This window comes from Barbus barbus (genome assembly GCF_936440315.1).
Source record: "Barbus barbus genome assembly, chromosome: 32".
Taxonomy (NCBI): domain Eukaryota; kingdom Metazoa; phylum Chordata; class Actinopteri; order Cypriniformes; family Cyprinidae; genus Barbus; species Barbus barbus.
This window is the reverse complement of record NC_136760.1, coordinates 23875391-23899584: the sequence shown is the minus strand read 5'-3', so window position 1 is coordinate 23899584 and position 24194 is coordinate 23875391. Positions and strand designations below refer to the sequence as shown.

General features: G+C 38.4%; 2 protein-coding genes across 3 annotated transcripts in view; both read right to left on the bottom strand.

The window, feature by feature from the left end:
- Positions 1-8272, bottom strand: part of LOC306852463 (protein tweety homolog 2-like) — a 55049-nt gene extending 46777 nt beyond the window's left edge. The window contains exon 1 of one of the 2 annotated variants that reach the window (XM_079389322.1): positions 7828-8272. In XM_079389322.1, the coding sequence (XP_079245448.1) occupies positions 7828-7956 (129 nt within the window). In that variant the 5' untranslated portion in view covers positions 7957-8272. The remainder of the gene's footprint in view (positions 1-7827) is intronic. The other variant, XM_079389321.1, reaches the window with a different exon arrangement.
- A 1029-nt stretch (positions 8273-9301) lies between these two features.
- Positions 9302-11902, bottom strand: LOC306852073 (large ribosomal subunit protein eL38). Its single transcript, XM_079388686.1, has 5 exons — positions 11879-11902; positions 11673-11699; positions 11406-11466; positions 10935-11057; positions 9302-10439 (listed from the first exon to the last, which is right to left on the bottom strand). The coding sequence occupies exons 2-5, from the start codon at positions 11673-11675 to the stop codon at positions 10414-10416; spliced, it is 213 nt and encodes a 70-aa protein (XP_079244812.1). The 5' UTR covers positions 11676-11699; positions 11879-11902; the 3' UTR covers positions 9302-10413.
- Positions 11903-24194: the final 12292 nt, after the last annotated feature.

Here is a 24194-nt window from a genome sequence, read left to right as displayed (position 1 = left end):
TGAATGAGGTACCACAGACAAAGCCTTTAAGCTTCGAGGAACAAACAGGGCAGAATCAATACTGTTTGCTGCCTGAGGGAAGATCTCTATAGAGGCAAACAAGAGTCAAATACCGGAGTTTGGGACCTTTAAACAAGCCAAGACAGAATATTTTCTCATGGCCAAAATAGATGACTGATCTCAGGTCAGGTTTCTAGGGAAAGTGGTCTATAATTTCTAGAAATTCCAGAAAGACAGGGATATGTGAGAATGTAAACCAAGCTGCTCCAACAGGATACTTGTTCAGAGTTTACACTGTTTGCTTGTCTGAGAGTGAGGAGCCCTACAGGTTTAGGACAACACTGAGACTTATCAAACCAGTATGTATCTAGTGTAAAAGACCATGCCAAATATAGGAAACACAGGCTGAACCCCAATTACCTCACTATGTGTACTATAAAGCATGCAATATTAGCATTAGTGGGTCTCAAATCACAGCACGTTGACAATAGTGTGTGAAAAAGGCCAGATTGCGTACTATTTCCAGTAGATTTTTTAAAGTGTGCATTCATGCAAGTGATCATTAAATTAAAACTTAGTATAAAACAAGATTCTGTGACCCAACAGTCCAATTTTCACTGAGTATGCAAACACTCACTATGTGTGAGTATGCAAATTGAGTTACTTCAATACTTTTATTCAGCAAGTGTCCATTAAATTGATCAAAAGTGACGTGACAGTAAAGGCATTTATATTACAAAAGATTTCCATATCAAATAAATGCTGCATCACTGTATCACACAAGTATCACTGTTTCTAATGCAGCTTTCAACATTGAATTCAACAATAAATTTTTTCATTAATTACAAAATATCAATCTACCACACAAACTCAAAGTTATACATAATGAACCGTTATCCTGCGTCCTAACCACGCACAAGCTGACATGTTTACAGTGACATGTAAACTGTTTATCTACACTGAAAGCAAAAATGCTGAGTGATATGACAACAATCACTGCCAATCAGAAGATTTCTGATGCTTAACATACAGTGCTAAGGAGCAGATATTAGACCAATGAGATTCCACTGTGGGCAAGGATACCCAAATAGAAACCAAGATGTCTCATCACTTGTCATGGTTAGTTAGGAAAAAAATAAATAAATAATAATAAAATAATTAAAAAAAAAAAATCGCCGGCCCAGTTCACACTGACAGCACTAGATGTTGCCAAGTTTCCAAGGAGCTCAACTTGGATCTCCAACGGTCACCGTCACTCATGTGGCTAAACATCTCTGAGTCATGAAAAATAAATGTCTCTGCAAAACGCTGCCAGTCTGGATGGCCTTTCAGATTTGTCACAGTAAAACATCACAATAAAACATTGTCCAAAGTTTGAGATGGTTCTTCAATGTTATTTCATACCATATGAATGAAACCTCTCATCGCCAGTGCAATATGAACTTTTGTACTTGGTAGAAGTATGCAAACTGGGATTCAGCCATATTTTGTGCAGCTAAGTGGTGGATGTGCTTTCTGTGGAAGTTCTGAGCCAAACTTCAGCTATGTGATGGTCACAGCAGGTGGAGAACAGCTGTGTGGAGCGCATTGACGCCCATCTGCTGGAAGCTGCGAGAGATCTACACTCGCTGAAGAGAGACACCATCAACCTCCTGATCAGAAGTCTACAATTTTACAGTTTTATGCTCTGTGAGGTACAGAATTACATATTTTACATGATGAAATGGAATAATATGCCTGACGGAAAGTATTATTCAAACTGCCATTAAATGTCGATGAAAAGAATTAAGGTATCACACAATTAAGGTAATTTCCAAGATCTAAGAGAACAAAAAGCTGCAAATAGTTTCAATGAACAATATACCAGCATATTTGAGAAGATTCCAGTGTTGGATCAAGGCAAGGCCACGAGGGGCCTGGATGACTGGGGTTTTACAGGAATGCAAAGGCAAGCCTTGAGGAAGGTCCTCAATGGACCACTCAACCTCACTCGATTCTGTCCTCATCTTTACTACATTGCTTTTGAAAGGGAGTAAGGGGATCAGGGGCAACCGCAGGGGGCTTTTCCAACACAGTGCGCTCGAGTGAACCTCCCCAACCTCACAGCTGGGACATCATTAACTCAGAGCGGAGCAGGTCATGGGCTTTGGGTGAATAAAGAAACAAAAAAGAAAGACAGATAGGAAGAAAGAAAGATGATAAGGGCTCTGCAGCGTTCCATGTTACATGCACTAAGAAACAATAATAGTATAAGAAATGTTTCTTGAGCACCAAATCAGCAAATACTGTTTTACTGTATATTTGATCAAATAAACGCAGCCTTGGTGAGCATAAGAGACTCGTTTCAAAAACATCTCATCGACCCCAAACTTTTGAACAGTATTTGTATATTTACTTATTTTTATTAACCTATTAATTTATTAATTTTAGGCTCCTTCAAAAATAACGAACTATAATTGATGGATTACAAAACTGATGAAACAGCCCGACTCTGAGCTGCTTGGGAAATGAAAATATCATGCAATACATGCACACTTCAGTGCACTAATATTAAAATGCTCAATGAAGTAATAAAAGTTAATACTTCACTTTACAACTAAATATTACGCAACCATGCTCTTGCCATGCATCTCAATAAGAGACTGACGCAACAGTACATTGACTATGAGTGAGCTTGGAGAACATGCAATACATTCCATTATGTACAATTACACTATTCACTGAGACTTCCAATACTTTACTAACATTTCTGACCCAAATACCACAAGCTGACAATTGTCTTTTCTCTCATCTGGACCACACCACCATCATTACACTAGGTAATATTGTCTTGCTACTATATGGAAGCATTCAAAATACGGACAAGATGTTAAAGCATGAGCTTTACTGCTTACTTGCAAAAGGCCAATGAGCGCTTGACTTACAACCATGTCAAAAATAAACTAAATATTTCTGTCCTAAACTACCCAAAAACAAACTGTAGATCTCTGGTATATCTGATCGGCCTGATTTAGTAGGTCAATGTGGTTTACCACACAGCTTTCACATCCTTTTTTGGAATTTTTAGTTTTTTCCTGAGAAAATCTTTGTGGGTTTTATAGAAACCTGGCCCACCCAGAATCAGCTGCAGAAAATATTTAAAAGGGTGCTGACACAACCAGACCTGCAAGAAAAATATTGGAAGAGACGGCTGATAAATTAAGACCAGGGTTTTTCTCTCATCTTACATCTAAAGTTGAAGTGAAGTGCCATGGTTCAGGTCTGAAGTGATAAAACAGAGCCTAAGGGAAACAATAAATAAGGACTTTCAGCAAACAAAAAGGTTTGACACCAAAGTCATGGCAAGAAATATTGGCTGAAGATCAGAACTGGAAGAAGAGCAAATGATGCCCTGAATAAACTACAACTGGTCATATTGAAAAATGAAAAATATGGCCTCTGAATACCTCACATTGATCCAGAACCAGTTTATAATGTAAGGGACAATTTGATATTGAAGTCATAAATTCAAGCAGAGAGAAGACTCTCTAGATTCATCTTTTCTCCAAAGAACACTTACATCTGATTATATATTTACTGTGTAGTTAAATATACTGTATATATAAAAAGACAAGCATTGCCGAACTGAAACATTGAACTGAAATATAAAATGGAGAAAGAAACAAGGAAGTGAAAATACAAAAGGAGAATTGTAAAGAATTTCACATTTTCGTACAATACCAGTAATTTGACACTGAGGCTTTCTGAGCAAAAAGTAAGCAAAAGTACCATAAAACAATATTAAAGTGTCTTCTAAAGCCATACGATAACTTTGTGTGAGGAAGAAACCAAAATTTGCTCTCCTTGATGCATGTTTTCAATGAATCGGTTGATTCAGTTCACCTGTCAGAGTGATCCGTTCATAAATCAGCCAACTCAATGAAGCAGACTCTAGTTAACAGCTTACTGGAGGAGAAGATATCAGTCAATGACTTGATCGTCACACAAAGTTATATGCATGCAGCCTTTAGAAGACTATAGACCACTGAGAGCACAAAAAAGCACTTCAATGGTGCTTCTGCATCCTTTTTGAAATCTAAAAGACTCAGTTTTTTTCATTCTTTGCATGCAGTACATTGCAATTGCATGGATTGCAAGCATAATTCTTCTCTTTTCATGAAGTTATACAAATTTGGAACAAATGTTTATCATTAACTACATACAACTCCCCTGGCCACGTTCATCATACAACAACATCTTGAAAATTTCGGTCTGATGAAATTGCACTGGAAATTCCAAATTGAATGGAATGCAGCCTGTGATATCATGGGTACGTCCGCACCATTTCAAATGTGTCTTAAATAGCACATGATTCCACCTGAGGGTCAGATGAGTCAGATATCAGATGACTGAGTTTTTCAGTTTGATTCAGTGAGGCCATCTGCATCTGAAAATAATAACCCTTCTCTCTCATCATTTTTAGTGGTGTTTGCTAAGGCAACCATTACTATTAGTATTCCTTATGCTCAGTGATTTGAACTTGACCCTTAAGTATTAAACAAGCAATTAACTCATCTTGCACATTTTATGCCACAGACAGTAATAATCCCTCAAATCAAGCAGCTCGAAGAGGAGATGTCTTCAGAGGTCTAATGGCTATCACATGTGAACGCTTTTGACATGTTCCAGTAAAGAAAACACCCTAGCAAACATCCATAACACTTCAGAAAATGTAAAAATTTAGTTTTTATTCAAAATGTTGGCACATTACTTGTAAACACAATACCTTTAACCACAAAAACAGCAAGTAAATATCTGAAGCTGTCTTTAAATAAATTGCTGGGCACACTGCTCTTTATGATGTGAAACAAACAGATGCATCCTCTGTCAGGGATGGGGAGAAGAAAAAAAAAACAGCTGTTAGCAATTCATCCCCACAGGAAATAAGTGAATCATATGGACAGATGACCTTTGACCGATCTAACACACAAACACATATCCACTCAGGCATAACCTGATGATTGGTCCTTTCTGGATCTGATGTCTACTTGGTTGCTGTACTCACTGACAGGCCCAGAAGGGATCTCAATCCACAAAATCCCACAAAGAAAGCTGTGTTTTATAATATTGGACCATGTTTAAATTTATTCCACAGATTTTCTCCCAAAATCAGCACAAAAGATGCACAAAAAGCATCTGCAGATTCCATCTGGGCCTGCTCATTGGGGAATCTAGATCTAAGCATAGCAGAAGTATTTTCACTTGGGTCAGTATCAAATGAGAAATGAAAGCAAAAAACAGATAAATAAAATAACAGATTTTACAATCTGTGGAATGCATAATATGTTTCAAAAACTAAAATTTATTAAATAACAATGATGTAATGGACAAACAAATACAAGTAAATTATTTAATAACTGCTACTGATTTTATACTGTTTATATATATATATATAGTGACGAGTTGGCTACCTCCCCCCTTATCATCATCACCACCCCGTCCCGTATTCGCTGCCCTTCACCAGGCTCCCGACGGGAGTGGGTGTGTGAGAGAGGAGGGGTGCTGACACAGCCAGGGCTGGCGGCGTGTGATGAGGTGCACCTGATCAGAATGGAGCCTCATCACCGCTGCCGTTTAAATGCCGAGAGCGCCTCTCCTCAGGAGACCGGTCTCTTCCCCGTGCATGCACCCTGGTGTCCTCGTGGGTCCAGGAAGGGAGCATCGAGAAGGGATCGAGTTCCGCACCCGCGAAATGGCTGACGGGCCAGATAACCGCCGGAAGCGCCGCGGGCCAAAGAAGGACAAAGCCGCCACCCCTCGCGCCCCGCTCCCGAGAGAGGAGCGTGTGCGACCGCCGGACTCCACCCCTTACCTGGAGCCTTCCTTTCAGAACACTGCCCTCCTTCATGAACCCCACAGCACGACGAGGACACCAGACCCCCTGTTTATTTTTGGACACTTTAACCCCTTTTATTCTTTTGTTTTTGGCATACTGATCCAATTTAATCATCTCTGTGATTTAGTACATTCATTGTGATTAGTAAAAAACATGTAATCTCTATCCAAAGGATGAAATGGAACAAATTCAGAACAAAAAAAATGGATCCAAACTGATCTTTCTCTCCTATTCATTTGGAACATTTAGTGTCTGCTAAATTGCGGTAACGATTAAACACACTGAATCTCTATAGAGAGCACATCATCTGCCTGGCGTTAGCAATTAGATATAAAGCACAACAACAGTCTCTCAGCTTTGCACAGAGCTCATATGCACAATCTCCCAGGCCAAACCTAAAACCCCACAGAGGAAAGAGATCCCACCAGTTTCCTGTTCTGCTGAAAAGCTACATTAAGATAAAATTAAAATCGCAGCATCAGCGGGAACAGAGCATTTAGATTCACAAACTGGGGGAAAATGGGTTATGAAGGAAGATCCCTCAGGCTATGTGAAAACGCCCCGGTGTTGCTTCTGAGACGGCGGAGGACCCAGCGTGAGCGCCTGATCTCACACCACAGCATCTGGACTCGCTCTGCCTCCATTTACACCATTCTGCCTTAATAGAAACAGACAGCTACAGAAATGAGCACTCTGCCCCTCCATCCTCTCTCACATTCCCCCTCACTCCATCTCTAATCAACATGATGTTGATACAGGTCAGCGGAAAAACCCCCATCACGCTCACAAAGACAGGTGCAGCACAGATTCAAGCAACTGGCAGTCTGGGAAATAGGTGTTTTAGCAACTCAGTTTGGTCCGAAATGACATGCAGTTCTGCTGTGAAACGTGACAGTGACTTTCAACCTTCAATGACTGCAAAGAAACAATTTAATATGTGCCACCTATTAAGGCTTCCAGAACCCAGCAGATAAATAATACTGAGGTTTTAATCATGCTGAACCAGAGAGTAAACATGCACATTTCAGAAAGAGGCTGTTATACAGGAAAATAACATTACTTCTTGGGGTCGAAAAACAGTGTGTGCACCAATCAGACACCAAAACGTATTGCATTTCATCATTCATATTCCATTAGGTGTCTTTAAGGATGTCTGAAAAATGCAATGCAATCGTATAATCTTTCTCATAAAAAGCATGAACCTCGGTGTTAAATTCCTATGCCATTTAAATCGAATTGAAGTCTCTCACAGAAAACTAGAGTGGAAATACAGAGAACAAAGCCAATCTGAACGGTTCACACCATGATGACAGTTACTACAGTTAACTAAAACTATTAAAACAATTGCTACCTAAAATATTAAAATGCTTAAGCTAAATGCTTCAGTCTAACTTTATGTACTAAAATGAATCAAACAAAAACTAATAAAAATGACAAAAACACAATTATTAAATTTGAAAACAGAAAACATAACTAATCAAAAATATGAATAAAACTACAACAGCACCTCAATGATATTGAAATAGCACTAGTCTCATGTTCTGATAAGACTCACTTTTAAGGTTGGGCTTTGGTAAGTTAATTATACAAAATATAATCAAAGTAATCCCAATATTAAATCACTGGTCTTTGGTCAAGTATTTGACCAAAACAAAAGTCATATGACAGCTTGAAGCTCTGTTGAATCACAAAGTACACTGTTGTCCAATATACATTAGCACTTGTGTTGGACTTCATTGACTCAAACAAACAAACAAAATCAAGAATACTGACTAGAGTGTAACGTATTCATGTTTTTAATGGGTCACTAAGACGACGAACATAATGAAAACACTCTCACTGAGGACTTCTGAACATGTTATGGACTTACAACACGACCTGGAGTCCCAAACAGAGAAGAAGAGTGACAGTGCAGCACATAAAGCCCATCATGACTGTGTTTGAGCTCTGACCTGCTGGTAGTCTTCATCTCGCGGTTTAAACGTGTGATCCAACGGCTGAAACCTCAGATTCACGTGAGGAAACTGATGGAGCCAGTAAGTCCACCAAGGAGCGATATAATCAACCCGTGCAGACGACATCCCTCAGCAGTCGACGAGACGAATAAATCACTTTCCCAGATGGACACGGTCCGACAATTTGGGTGTTTCTTTCCCGGATACTCTCCGCTGTCTTGTCTTCTCAAACAAAAGCCATGGATTTAGACATTAGAGAGACTGAGTACTCAAACAAAAGTGCTGAAGGGACATAAGAAGACCTCTGAATACGTCCCCCAAAACGCAGACCATGGGAATTAACGGGAAATGTTGAAATATTGCATTAAATCCCGGTTTCGTGCCGCAGCCATTCCTGCGCGTTGTGCGCTCTGAACTCGGGAGCGCGCTTGAATGAGCGCACGATTGGGACTCGGGCTCGCGCCTGAATATGAGGATGAGTTTCTTTTCAAACTTTTTTTTTTTGTTTGTTTATGTGGCTGTTGTGATTATAACAAGATTAAGTAGAAATCGAAAACAATACATAATATTGCTTTTGGAGATTAGCTTTAACCTATTTATTTAAATAAAATATTCTTAAAATGAGGTAAATGCTGAATTTAGTCATTTCTTTGAAAATATCTAACGCAATGCTGCCATCTTTCGGGCAACTCAAGTAAATACAGACACTGGTACAAAAAACGAATTATTAAAATAATAGAATTATTTCATTTCTATGCCAGTTTGTTGCCAGATATACACATTAAATGGTGATTGCTTGTTTTAGCTTAAAAAAAAGACAATATTGGAAGATTTATGTTAAATAATTAAAACATCAATAACAGGTTAAGTAATATATATATATATATATATATATATATATATATATATATATATATATATATAGTGTGACACATAAAGGACATTTCACATCAACAGTGATGATTCAATGTCCCTCGGGATTCATAGGGGACTTTTACTATCACATCAACAAAAATACACAATTTTTTTTTTCTTTTAAATCTTAGGAACGTGAAAATATAGACAAAAGCTAGCGTACTGCTCCATTAATGTTCATAGGGAGGTTATTTTAGATGTTAATTCACACAAAATCCTTATGTTGGCTTAGTTAGGTTCTTAAATAGATGTTAAAATGTCAATCTTGTTGTCATGGTTTTGCTCAGAAAACTGTATATTTGATGAAATATCAGCCTTAGATTCTCTTAATAAACTCCTCAAGACATTGAACAGAATGCCAGTCATTGCTAAATGTCAGTATTATTTTTCATTTAGTTTGAGATTACATAAAACAATTTCTAAACACAGTTTGAAAAGGTTTAAAATCACAAAGTGAAAGTGTCATGCACGCAATGACCCACCTAAAAAAATGCTAAAATGCTACATTTCCAAGAAAGGGAGACATAAGGCTACATCAGTGACGTGAGAAAATGTGTCAGCTATATTACATCTTTATTTTGTAATGTTTATACTGGCTTTATGTCAAATACCACAGTTGACAAACTAGGATATAAATACCGCGGCCTTTCTAAACAAGTAAACTAAACTACAGTAGTTTAGTACATTTACATTTAGTATAGTAGTACATAATACTACTAGTAGTATTACATTTACAAGGCTATAGCTTGTTTGAGATAATACAAATCATGCTTTGAGAATTCATTAAAGGTCTTAAATTAAACCGTTTGGCCTAAAAACCAAGTTTGAGGTCAATAAAAAATGTCCCTAGAGTAACAAAGTACACAACCATTCAAAACCTTTGGGTCAGTAAGACTTTAATGGTTTTGGAATAAGTCTTATTTTCACCAAGGCTGCAATTACTTCATGTAAATACCATAATATTGTGAAAAATTACAATTTCAAAGAAACATTTTCTATTTTAGTTTTTAAAATTATAACATTCCAGTGATAGCAAAAGTGAATTTTCAGCAGCCATTACTCTTATGTTCAGTTCTCAAGAAATATTTGTTCATAACAGAAAAGAATCGTAAAAATCATAAATTTTTCTTTTATGCCAAAAATCATTAATATATTTTGTATATATATTTTCCTACCGTAAATATACCAAAACTTAATTTGATTTGTAATATGCATTGCTAAGAACAATGGACAACTTTAAAATGCGATTTTCTGTATTTTTGCACCCTTCAGATTTTCAAATAGTTGCATCCCGGCCATTGTCCTATCCTAACAAACCATGCATCAATGGAAAGCGTATTCAGGTTTCAGATCAAGTATAAATCTAAAAATAAATGGACCCTTATGAATGTTTTTGTGGTCCAGGATCATATCACATTTGAAATAATCTTTTGTAACGATGTTAATCTTTACTGATCAATCCCATGTATCATTTCTCGCTGAATAAGTGAATAAAAGTATCAAGGGGAAAAAAAGAAAGGTATTGACCCAAACTAAATAAGCAATTAAATATACACTATAAAATATTATCATCAAGCAGGTACATAAAGTCTAAAAAGCATAGAAACAAACAAAACACCATTCTTAACTTTCCCAATTTTATTACAACATTTTGTACAAGAGAGACCTCTACTTCAGCTCCTTCACAGCCAGACCTGAAACAAGAGAGAGATGGGTGATATTTACAGTAACTCTTGAAGTGACACAGCTGTAAGTGTTAGTGAACCGGTGGAACTGAAGTCTCTGTGATGCGAGACCCAGCACTTGGTCCATCATTGCTCTAGCAAGCGTGTAAATGCACAGAGGGCACAGAACAGGCCCAAAGTGTTTGGACATCTTGCATACTTCTCAAAAACCTGATCACAGCACTTCCATGACTTTCCAGTCAGTTGCAAGCACTTTAAGTATCTAAAAAGTTGTTTTCCCCCTAACACACTTGCCTGGAAATGTTAACATTTACTTTTGTTTGTAGGTTTACTCTTTTACATTCTCATGACTACGTGTTAATTTTTATCAAACCAAAACATTTAGGACAAATCCTTAAGGTTGATCAATTCTGCACAATCGCAAGCAGTTTATGGATTTGGTTTCATCTTGCATATTATGTTTTATAATCCCAGCAGTTTCATTTGGTGTTTTTAAAGACTCACCTGGTGGCAGGGACTGCTTGAGCTTCTCAGCCTTCTCTTTGTCTGTGATGACCAATGTGTACAGGTATCTGCTGCAGCGGACCTTGAACTTCACATTGTCCTTGTTCTTCTTGATTTTGACAGCTGTTGGAACACAATGCATGCATTTAGACAAATATCCATCAATACTAGGAAACACTTTTGTAGTAGCCAATGCAGAAGCCAAATGCGGTTAGAAATGGACAATATCGGTTTAGCAAATGTCACAAAATCACAATGTAACGTTACTCCTTATTCAACATTTTTTCCTGTCAGACCACCAGTATAAAATCTGTTAGGATTCTGCTCTTGTCAACATGTTGGATGTCTCAAACAGGTCACATCAGCTCATTTCCAGACTGAGATGCACTGCCTTCAGAAAAGAAGATGCACCAAACCATATCACAATTAAAAAACACATACAGCACTACAACAGAATCCAATCAAACCTACACTTGGCATCCTTCCTCCTTGCTGTAAGCAGGAAATCTTTGATTTCTTCAATTTTGCGTGGCTGTAAAGATGAATAACATATTAAACGCACTTCGACATTTACACGCTGGTACTTAACTCTTTCAATACAGTTTCTTTAACAAAAAATATTTTAAAATTATACTACTCATATAAATTCACTAACACTTCTAGGTTGTGGTTTTACTTTTAATTTAAACTGACGCACTCTATACTTTAGCAAGAAACACCAGATATAAACAATCTCACCATTTTGTTTTGAGGTGCGACTCGACCCTGCAATGCAGAAAAACACTTTATTACAATGCTATTCTATACAGCTTCTAGCAAATATTTCGTTTGATGATACATTTATACTTGTTCTTTCGCATCACACATGACTGAAACGTGAATATTGACGGATTGATGCAGATTTACATGGATTCAGTTCATAGAGCTAAAGTGCTAACACTTACACATCCAGCGAGCGAGGGGGGAAAAGGGGCGGGACTTCCGCGTGGAGGCTCAATATAAACCGGCTACGGTGGCTCAAGAGGGACTCTCTGGTCTAAAAAGTCAAAACTCACAGTGACATCTACTGGTGCAGCATGAATACATCATGCCATTTATTAAAGGGATAGTTCACCCAAAAATGAAAATTCTGTCATCATCTACTCACCCTGAAGTAGTTCCAGATCTGTATGAATGTCAAAGGAAGATATTCTGAAGAATGTTGGAAACAGAGCAGTTCTGGGCACTATTGACTTCCATAGTATTTTTATCTTTTTCTACTATGGAAGTCAATGGTGCCCCAAAACAGCCTGGTTACTAACTTTCTTCAAAACATCTTCCTTTGTGTTGAGCAGAACAAAGAAATTCATGCAGGTTTCATACAGACTTAATGATGACATTTTTTGGGTGAACTATCCCTTTAAGTGTTTCTTTTATAGCGCTATATCTATTTGTGTCAATAGATTTCAACTACAATATATTTTTAAAGGTTGTTTTCTCCAAATGAGTTTTTTTCTCCTGCACTGAGCCATACATCTTCACTTCAGTAGCACTTACACACACCAAACTTTACATCTTTATTCTTGTCTCCTGAAGGTTTTTATTTGTTCATAGGCCTATATAATTTGTTTGATTACATACAACATTTTATTCCTCCCAAAAATTGTGAAAATATATTGTTTAGCTAGTTGCCATGACAGCATTTCTATTTTTTTTGTTTAAATTGACTTAATAAATAAAACCAAAGGCTACAATATATGAACATATTTAAATAAATAAATGTAACAGCAATAATAAAAAAGACAAAAGATACCCCAAATTCTCTCTGTAAAAACTTTTGACTCTAATATGTAAAAAAATAATAAATAAATAAAAATAAACAAGAATTTTGAAACTGACTTCATCCAGTGTTTTGACTGATCCATAGATTTTTGCTCTAGAAATGTATGCAAATTAGTGCATATTTCACTAAATAATGCCTCATTTGCATATTTGAACCTAACATTTTGGATAACTTGGAATACAAAAATTACAATTATCACTGTAATCAATCAACTGGGTAAGACAATAACTTTTAGTTATTTTTTTTACTAAATGTCTTGCCTTAATATATTAATCAGGAGACTTTATGAAATATATGTAGGCTATTTTGTAAAATAATTATCACACCATTTAGTTAATAATTTCATCCATTTAAAATGAAAAAGTGAAGACGTTGTTGTTGTTATTATTCATATAACATTTGACAAATAAAAAAATAACTTACAAAAAGACACAAAAGATGATTAAAATGGTATAAAACTTTAAAAGAAATTATGACTTACCCTTATCGCTACTTATATGTAAATTGTAACCTTAAATCCTTATAGGCCTATTAAATAAACAAAAAATAAAAAGGCTTTATGTCTATTACACAGGAGAAACATTTTATATAAAGCAAGGCACTGATTGCACAAACGATCAATCAAATGAGTGAGAGGAAGAGAAATAGAGGCCTATAAATAACCCGCTTGACCATTCTTGTGAAAACCACTGATTTAAAAGAGTGATTCATTCATGAAACAGGCATTGATTATAGCTATAGGCTTGTATACATGATGTTTAATGCAGAATCTGTGAGATAGTTGTTTTTTTAGTTCAAACGAGTTACGCACATCTGTCATGCGTGCACATGCACATCAATAATTCACACATCTGGCCCTTGAGTGTATTTCATCTCATCTGCTGGATTTTTGAGTGACATCTGCAGCTTCTCTGCACTTAATTAATAAAGGTAGACACCACTGCTGCCCTCCTCACTCTAATTACTGTCCCATTGGCTCATATGCGCTTCGGCCCACGTAGAAGGCATAGGGCAGATCCCACAGCACGCTTCCCTCCACTGAGCAGAATGCTGATTAGCTTCATTTGGCTCCGTGTATTTGCTGCTTCCATTCAAGGAATTTATTAAAGCCTGTCCAACCTCAGTCAGATGCTAACGAAGGTGGGTTTGGTGCAGGTTGTGCATTAAAAGTTCAAATCTAAAAAAGCATATTTATTTCAGACGGATGATGAGGTGCAAATCTATCCATCTCTCCTAGATTACAGTGCAAGTAGATTTCTATCATACTGTATTTTATTATTCCACATTATGTTTCCACATATTTCTGCAGTCACTTTGGTGCAGTGGCACTAGATGGCAGATTATGCTCATGAAACAAAGAGAGTTGCATGAAACGTGAGAGAAAGAGAAGAAAGAGGGCAGTATATGACCACTTACTGAGCCTATGTTTTCCATATGTGATTGACTTCAGTCCTCTGACTCCAGTTCTCAATCCCAAAGTCATGAAACTGTAAAACTGATTGTTTTTGATTTATGCTAGTATGCAAGGAGACTTATAATATGGAGAAAGCTGTGTGTTAGTATTCCCATTCAGTTCAGTTACAGTTGCTGGTTGAATGATTTAACCTCAAACCTTTGGATCAGATTTTTAAGTGCTGGATGCTAAAACTTGAGGAAACATCCCACATACGGGGAAGTCGTGGCCTAATGGTTAGAGAGTCGGACTCGTAACCCAAAAGGTTGTGGGTTCGAGTCTCAGGTCCGGCAGGGATTGTAGGTGGGGGGAGTGAATGTACAGCGCTCTCTCCACCCTCAATACCACGACTGAGGTGCCCTTGAGAAAGGCACTGAACCCCAACTGCTCCCCAGCGCTGCAGCATAAATGGCTGCCCACTGCTCTGGGTGTGTGTTCACCGTGTGTGTGTGTGTTCACTGCTGTGTGTGTGCACTTTGGATGGGTTAAATGCAGAGCACGAATTCTGAGTATGGGTCATCATACTTGGCTGTACGCCACTTTCACTTTTTCACTTTAAAAGAATGAGGGATCTGAGGAATCAGAACAGTATACTAGAAATGATCATCTTGGCAGCAAGGTTTGGATGGGCAAACACACATTTCCTTCGAAATGTAAAAAAGATGAGTTCATTCAGCAGCCTGTTTAAAATTCTCACCTAGTGAAACTTTAATTCCCACATGTGGGTTACAGCCTTCAGGGTCAGACTTCTGATTTGTATGTTTGCATTAAATAGTCGGTAACTTAAACATAATTAAGCTGCACATGCCTAATAAAAAATAAAACTTAAACTTTTATAAATTTTATCACTACATTTCAGCAACATTTCTTACTTTAATTTAGTCTAAATTGAAGTACTAACCAAACCAAAACGAAAAACTAAAATTTCATAATAGAATACAGACATTTAAATGACTCTGAACTAAACAAAAATGAGAATTGTTGCACTGGCAACTAGCTGGAATGAAACAAGTTTACTTATGCTTTTATATTTTATTTTTATTTCTTTACTTAATTATTTTGGTTCTTCGCAATATTTTATCGGAGCATAAGTGCAAATAGCCCGCCTTGTTGACAAAGGCTATTTACACTAACTCCACCCATTAATGTGTGATTTGGTTAGTCAACAGTAAAAACAGACATTACTTCGGTTTTAGTGGCGTAGATGGTAAGGCGCATGCTTTTTGACCCGATCGACCCGAGTTCGAGACCGCTTTTTGCCGAACTTTTTTCTCCCTTTTCAAATCTCATCGCATCGGAAAGGCATTTATTTTCAATAAAAATGAAAGAAATAATAAAAAAGTTGAAAATAAAGTATAGGGTAGGGGTAGGGTAGCTGTAAGAAGGGCTTTATTGTTCCAATAAGGTGGCATCCATTTAATAATTTGAATTAAAACTATAATTTACACTCATTACTTTATTATTGCATACTGTTTTATAATGTACTACAATACTGAGGTGCAGATAATTGCCACTATTTGTAATAAGTAGTATAAATAGCAGAAAATCTTGCCATTTTAACATAGTGTATATAGAATCTATCGCTATTTACACTTAGTGCAAATAGCCGCTCCCATATTTGATTTTATTTCAGTTAATGTTTATTTTATTTCAAGGCTCTGGTTTAGTTTAAACTGAAGTACTAAAATGTTTATATAATAAGCTAAATAAAAAAAATTAAAAATAAAAATAAAAACTGAATATAAACTAATATAAACCATAGATATATTTAAAAAATACCTGAAATATTAACTGAAATCATATATACAGTATGTATATGTATATATATATATATATATATACACACACATACAGGTACATCTAAAAAAATTGAATATGGTGAAAAAGTTATATAATATATAACTTAAAGAATATATTTTAGATTCATTACATGTAAAGTAAAACACTCCAAAAGTTTTTTTGTTTTAATTGTGATGATTAGAGCTTACAGCTCATGAAAGTCATAAATCAGTATCTCAAAATATTAGAATATTTACATTTGAATTTCAATCAATGACTATCCATACAGTATAAGTTCAGGGTATATCTTGTTCTTTGAAACCACAATAATGGGGAACACTGCTGACTTGGCAATGGTCCAGAAGACGATCATTGACACCCTCCACAAAGAGGGTAAGTCACAGAGGGTCATTTCTGAAAGGAGTGGCTGTTCAAGGAGTGCTGTATCAAAGCATATTAAATGCAAAGTTGACTGGAAGGAATAAACTGGGTAGGAAAATGTGCACAAGCAACAGGGATGACCGCAAGCTTGAGAATACTGTCCAGCAAAGCTGATTCAAACACTTGGGAGAGTTTCACAAGGAGAGGACTGAAGCTGGAGTCAGTGCATCAAGAATCACTACGCTCAGACATCTTCAGGAAAAGAGCTACCAAGCTACTTCTGAACCAGAGACAACGTCAGAAGCATCTTACCTGGGCTAAGGAGAAAAAGAACTGGACTGTGGTCCAAAGTCCTCTTTTCAGATGAAAGTAAATTTTGCATTTCATTTGGAAATCAAGGTCCCAGAGTCTGGAGGAAGAGTGGAGAGGCACAGAATCCATGTTGCTTGAAGTCCAATGTGAAGTTTCCACAGTCAGTGATGATTTGGGCTGCCATGTCATCTGCTGGTGTTGGTCCACTGTGTTTTCTGAAGTCCACAGTCAACGCAGCCATCTACCAGGAAGTTTTAGAGCACTTCATGCTTCCTTCTGCTGACAAGCTTTATGGAGATGCTGATTTCATTTTCCAGCAGGACTTGGCACCTGCCCACACTGCCAAAGGTACCAAAAGCTGGTTCAATAACCATGGTGTTACTGTGCTTGATTGGCCAGCAAACTCGCCTGACCTGAACCCCATAGAGAATCTATGGGGTATTGTCAAGAGGAAGATGAGAGACACCAGACCCAACAATGCAGATGATCTGAAGGCTGCTATCAAAGCAACCTGGGCTTCCATTACACCTGAGCTGTACCACAGGCTGATTGCCTCCATGTCACGCCACACTGATGCAGTTATTCATGCAAACGGAGGCCCAACCAAGTATTGAGTGCATAGAAATGAACATACTTTTCAGAAGCCTGACATTTCTGTTTAAAATATCCTTTTTTAATTGATCTTATGTAATATAAAAATTTTCTGAGACACTCAATTTTGGGTTTTCATTATCTGTAAGCCATAATCATCAAAATTTCAAGAAATAAAGTCTTGAAATATTTCACTCTATGTGTAATGAATCTATATAATGTATTGGTTTCACTTTCTGAAATGAGTGACAAAAAATATTGACTTTTTTCATGATATTCCAATTTTTTGAGATGTACCTGTGTATATATATAAAACTTCAACTTATTTTATTTCAGCTAGTTGCCATGACAACATTTCTCATTTTTGTTAAGTTTAAACTGACTTACTACAAGATCAAAAATTAAATAAATAAAACCAAAGGCTAAAATATATAAATAAAAAATATATATATATTTTTAAATAATAATAAAAAAGACAAAAACAAAACAAAATGTAAATAGAAAACAAACAAACAAACAAACAAAAAAAACGGCATTTTTTACAATTGACTACCATATCAGCACATGCAGGGCTTTCCTTACATGCCATCTCTGAGCCATTAGAATAGACGCGTGCCAAGTCTTCAGGCTCCATTTTGACTAACGTACATCGTCGATAATGACACGCAGTCCATCACTCAGCCATTCAGGTGAGACAAACACAAGCTTCACGGTGTGTATAGCCAGAAATAATATGCGGTGCTGGCCCAATATCAATCATGGTTTGGATTCTGCTGGAACCATCAATGGGAATAAGAAGCAGGGTTCATCCAACCATCATTAGTTTTGCTCAACTTAATTTCATCCTTAATTTCAAACCTGTAGTGCTGTAGGGCTACACTGGGATGGTAATGTATACGGTATATCTGGAACTGGAATAAGACAAGAGCCCCCGAGTGGAAACAGCGCTGGTGAAATATCGTGAAATGGAATTTTCAATTAGGTTTGCAAAGGATCTGCTGAGGTTTTTACACTTGAATATGGAATTGAACCAAATGTAAGCGTTCTCGTGAGCGTCTAGGCCCACACAGACACGTTTTCTTTCCTTAAGAACATATTTAAACAGTCACACATCTGAGGTGAATTCATACACTATTTTTGACAAGGGATTTTTCCTCATCTTTATATGCATTATGTGCATTGATTGGCTACTATTGATTCTTACATCCTGGATTATAAGATGTTATCTGAAAGCAATCATACAGACTTCAGAGGATGAAGGACATCATTTTAGCAATGCAACAGAAAGGGCCTTTTCACAATGTGATAGGAACATTACAGGGCAATAACTGTGCTGGATCCAAGTTATTCACCTGGATATCTATGTCAATTTCAGAAACAAATGGCAGAAAGGAATACCTTTATTCTGCAAGGATGCATTAAATTGATTAAAAGTGACAGTAAAGACATTTGCATTGATATGTAAATCCTGAAAAATATATATATCAGTTCTACCCAAAAAATAAAAATAAAAATACATTAAGCAACAAAACTGTTTGCAACATTGAGGATAATAATAAGTGGTCCTTGAGCACCAAATAAATCAGCATTTTTTAGAATGATTTATGAAGGATCATGTGACAATAAAGATTGCCAAAATTCAGCTTTGACATCACATGGATAAATAACATTTTAAAAGATAATAAAATAAATATGTTATGTGAACAGTTGTTAATTTGTAATAATATTTCACAATATCTTACTGTATTTTTGATCAAATAAATAAGAGACTTATTTTTAAAACATTAAAAACAGCAAAAAAAAGAAAAAAACACATTTTTCCATCGACAGCCTCTCATATTCTAGCAGATATTTTATGTAAGACACATATTTCATTATATTTTCAGTGACTATGTTTAAGGTCCCTAAAAGCCTGAAATTGAAAGTTTATTTTTATTTTTTGTATTATTTTTCCCTGATGCATTTGACTTCACATCTCAAGATCTCACAGGTGGAGTTTACATTCTTGTGGAGAAAAGTAACATGCCCATTTGGGGTCTGATTTTGCAGTATTAATATTAACCATGACGATATGAAAGATATGTGTAACCGGTTCTACTTCGCCTCGCTCCGAGTGGGATTCGAACCGCGGTCTCTGGCGCGGGAGGCGGGCGCTCTAACGAGGAGGCTAAAGGCCACGGCCTCTAGCGTCAGTCGCCAAAGCGCCACTTCTTTGAGATCAAGGGAGTGAGGTTTACACGCACCAGCACACTTGCCTGCGTCTGTTACATATGAAGTTATAGCATATTGCCCCAGCTCACTCAAGAATTTTTTTTTTTAAATAGCCACTTTTATCCAGTTTTAGCTCCTACTTTCACCTACATATGACTTCTCATAAATTAGTATTTTCTGAAAGTCAGCATCCTTTTCTCAAAAGAACCTGCTGCCAACCTGATGCCGCCCATCTACGCTGGCGTCTGCTGGCTTTTCTTGCCGTCCGTGTGCCTGTCAGCCTTTGAGAACCAGGCATCCAGCATTTCTACCCACTTTGTCAGTTCTGGTCGACAGCAGGACTATTTCAGCTGTCTGTAACCGTTCTTGGCTGGAATGCAGCGTTCTGTTGCCTGCACCACTTAATGTAGAATAAAAAGGACTGCCTGAGTTGCTGAATGCATAGTATGCTCTAGAATTTTTACTGTATTAGTACACCTGACACACCGGACTGACATACACTGAGACATTTGATGATAGTCTTTGGCACATTTACCATCTTTATCATCCATTTGGCTGAATCAGAGCTTCAAAAGATGAAAAGCGTCGGGGTTATTGTTCTCTGATGAGAAACTGCAGGTCTAATGGAATCAGGCACCTGAATTTTCTCCAACTGCCTCTGTGAATCACTGTCTCCCATCTAAGTGTTTTTCTTATTACCTGAACCAAGGAGCTGAGCCAGCAGGTTTCCATTTAGCTAATCGGACTTTTATATTTACATATATCCATTTCTGCCATCATTCACATTATAGAATATAGTGGATCATTACTCCTTGTAATAACAAGGCTCAGAACTTTTTCGAAGACCAGGATATTTAAATGAAAATTCATAATTGTCACACACACTTCTAACAGAGCCTTATACATTAATTAATATATTTACAATAAAAAAAATAAGTTTTATTATGTGGTATTATTAGGTGCCCTAAAATGTTAAAATAGCCTATTATATTTTTCATCATATTTGCTATCTGTCACGGTGCACACACGAGGGAGGAACCAGGAACACGCAGACGAGGATATAAACTCAAATAACACACTTTACTGACATCAAGGCAGGGCAAGACAAGGCAGGGTAAGACACAGACATCAACAGGAACACCGGGGAGTAACGAGTAGACCAGACAGCACGAAACACAACAGGCAGGAACTTAAATACACACGCTAATGAGACGAACACGGCTAGACAAGAATTAACTGATGATTACATATGACAAGGACAGGAAACAAACCAAATATGGGCACAAGGGGCAGGAACACATGACAGACACACAACAGTTCCCTGACATAACTCCCCCCTCCCGAAAGGCTCGTCCCGAGCCTTAACAGTTCCATCGGGGAGGGGGGGGTGGGCGCTCTGGAGGCCTCTCAGGACAGACACGGACCACAGGACCGGGACCTCCAGAGCGGAACAGACAGACAGGACCCATGGCAGAGCAGGGAGCTCAGGAGGCCATGGCAGGTGGTAACTGTGGCCATGGCATCCTTCTTCGGCCCACCCACTCCACCCAGAGCTCTACTACCCCCCCCCAAAATTTCCATGGGGAATCCAGGGGGTATCAGGAGCCCTCCGGGGCTAGACAGACAAAACACGACAAGACACGACAGAAACCCTCCAGGGTCAGACAAACACGACAGGACATCCCACAGGAACCAGAAGCCCTCCTGGGCTGGCTAGGAAGCTGAGTCTTCCTCTGGGCTTGACGAGGAGTCAGGGGCCCTCACAGGGTCCCTCAGCAACCTCCTCCACTTCTGCGACAGGGGGGGCAAGCGGCTGCGACTGGCCTCCATGGCCACAATTCAAGGAGCCGCCTGCCCCAGACGAGTCTCCATGGACAAGACAAGACATGGCATGACAAGGTAAGTTTAAAATGTTCCTGTGAGCACAACAAACACAAACACGGCTCTCCTGGCCGTGACATGTGGACTTGATCCACGGAGAGGGTATCGGCGACCGGCAGGCTTGAGTCAGCGGCAATCCGGTGGGCTTGAGTCAGCGGCGGACCGGCGGGCATTGAGTCAGAGGCGGACCGGCGGCGTGCACAGGGGAGCCGCGGACGGCGGCGTGAACAGGGGGAGCCGCCGACGGCGGGTTGGCTTTCCCCGCGGACGGCAGCGTTGATCTCCCGCGAACGGCGGGCACGGTGAAGCCGCCGACGGTGGGTTGGCTTTCCCCACGGACGGCGGACTTGGGTGAACCGCAGGTGGCGGCGTGAACTCCCGCGAACGGCGGGCTCGGTGTGCCGCGGACGGCGGCGTGAACTCCCGCGAACGGCGGGCTCGGTGTGAGCGGCGAGGTTGGGAGCCGCGGACAGCGGCGGATATCTCCCGCGATCGGCGGGTTGGATGAGCCGCGGACAACGGCGAACTTCTCCCGCGATCGTCAGACTGCAGGGCTCGCGGCCAGCGGACTCGCGACACTCGCGGCGATCCCGCCGAACTCCCACGCCGACTTGCAGTGGGCTAAGGCGGGATGTCGAGTGGCGACTTCCATGCCACGAGAGACAGACCAAAAACAGGAACAAACAAAAAACTTTAAAAAAAAAACGGAAAACAAAACGAGGTGAAGGGGCGCCGCTTACTGTTTAGGTCAGGTCTTCTGTCACGGTGCACACACGAGGGAGGAACCAGGAACACGCAGACGAGGATATAAACTCAAATAACACACTTTACTGACATCAAGGCAGGGCAAGACAAGGCAGGGTAAGACACAGACATCAACAGGAACACCGGGGAGTAACGAGTAGACCAGACAGCACGAAACACAACAGGCAGGAACTTAAATACACACGCTAATGAGACGAACACGGCTAGACAAGAATTAACTGATGATTACATATGACAAGGACAGGAAACAAACCAAATATGGGCACAAGGGGCAGGAACACATGACAGACACACAACAGTTCCCTGACACTATCAAGTGAGTTATTTTTATTATTATGTGCTCTAAATGTTCAAATGTAATTTTAATGTTTTTATTATTAGATCAAAATTATTATAAAATATTTAGCATTAAAATGACTGTCAAGTGTGCCATTTTTATAATTATGTGCAATATTTTTTTTTTTTATATTTGGACCATTGTGCAACTCTTAAATATTTCTGCTCATGATTATTATTGGTAAATGCAAAACAAACTTGATCTTGTTCAAATATTCTTTCTTTACTTTCTGTTTATGCCAAAAAAAGCCCAATTTCATTCACTCTCAGCTGTGGCTTCTTAGTAAATGCACAATTCTAAACTGAACCTTGGTGCTTAGATGCAGATCTGAATACAGCTCATGTCGTGTCCCAATTCTATTACACCTCTGTCTCCCTGAATAGTGTCCACCCTACTAATCTCTAAAATGTGGCATCTCCCATAAAAAGTCAGCATTCACATTTGCTTTTAATGCCTCCTCATACACAAAATAAAACACCGTATCTACAATTTATTACTTTTGACTGGAGACTGGAAAGCATATCGTTTAGTTCAGAAGGACAGGACTGCAGAAATGAAAACAGCCTTATGATGTGGTGGACGCTGACATTCTGATATAGTGTTTCATATCACACATGGGGTAATTCTGCATTCTGCTGTTGCCTGCTGTTCCTTTGAGCTAGTCAGAGCTCCGTCTCCACATCATCTCCAAACCCAGCTGAACCTTTACCCTGTTTTACTCTGCTGCACAACATATTAAATATTTATGGTCTTTAAGAACGTTATTTACCAGCTTCAGTCCCACAGTCTCTGACTTCTAGTGCTCGGTGAATTGCACTCCATAAGACAACCTGGAGCAATGACCTTGGGTTTGAAAAATAGTTTGAACTGGCAATTCTATAAGTATTCCAATGAGAATTCCTTGTTTTGAGTTACTTTGAAGTGTTTCAAATAGAATAGTGCGATTTTGGTGACAGTAGTGGCATAAACTGGAATTGCAATCTGTTTGGTCTGGTATCATACAAGGTTAATATGTTGGAATTGTGATAATTTAGCAGACTAATCAGCTAGTAATACGCAAAGCTAGTTGACTTGCGATCTAGAATGACAAGTTTAATTTCACCCGTTTACAAACTGTTGAAAAAGTGAGCATTTCACTAAATATGTCCAAAACCTCAGCTCACCTGCACAGACTTCTGAGGGCTGGAGCCCGGGAATGCATCATTTTCTCCAAGATTTCTTGAAAGGTTGTCCTGTCAACAGGGATTTGAGCAGATTCAAGGAAAGTGAGAGACAAAATTGTTTTCCAATTATCATCAGGTGTGAACTCTTTTATGAGGAATAAGGGTGTATGCAAAGTTTGTAGTGCTGTTTGGACTGTTTACTTCAGGTCTTGAGCTCAACATCAGCTGAAATATTGTCAATAATGATTGGGGATTCCTTTTATGGAAACAAATTATTCAGTTTCAGAATTTCTTTTAAAAACTGGAACCACTGATCATCTTCAAGATGCTAAGCAAAGCAGGAACAGGGTTAATGCTGCTTAGCTATGCAGATAAACAAGCCATTTACATTCCACAGTTGTCACATTTTTCTAATCTAGTAGAGTTTGCGTTGTTAAATATGTATAGTTGCAAGACGTTGAGGGCATATTTGATCAGAATTTAACATAACATGATAAAACTGCTGATGAGTCGAAAGACTGAAAAAATGAGCATTGAAAATAAGCCTCAGATCTACAAATTTCAG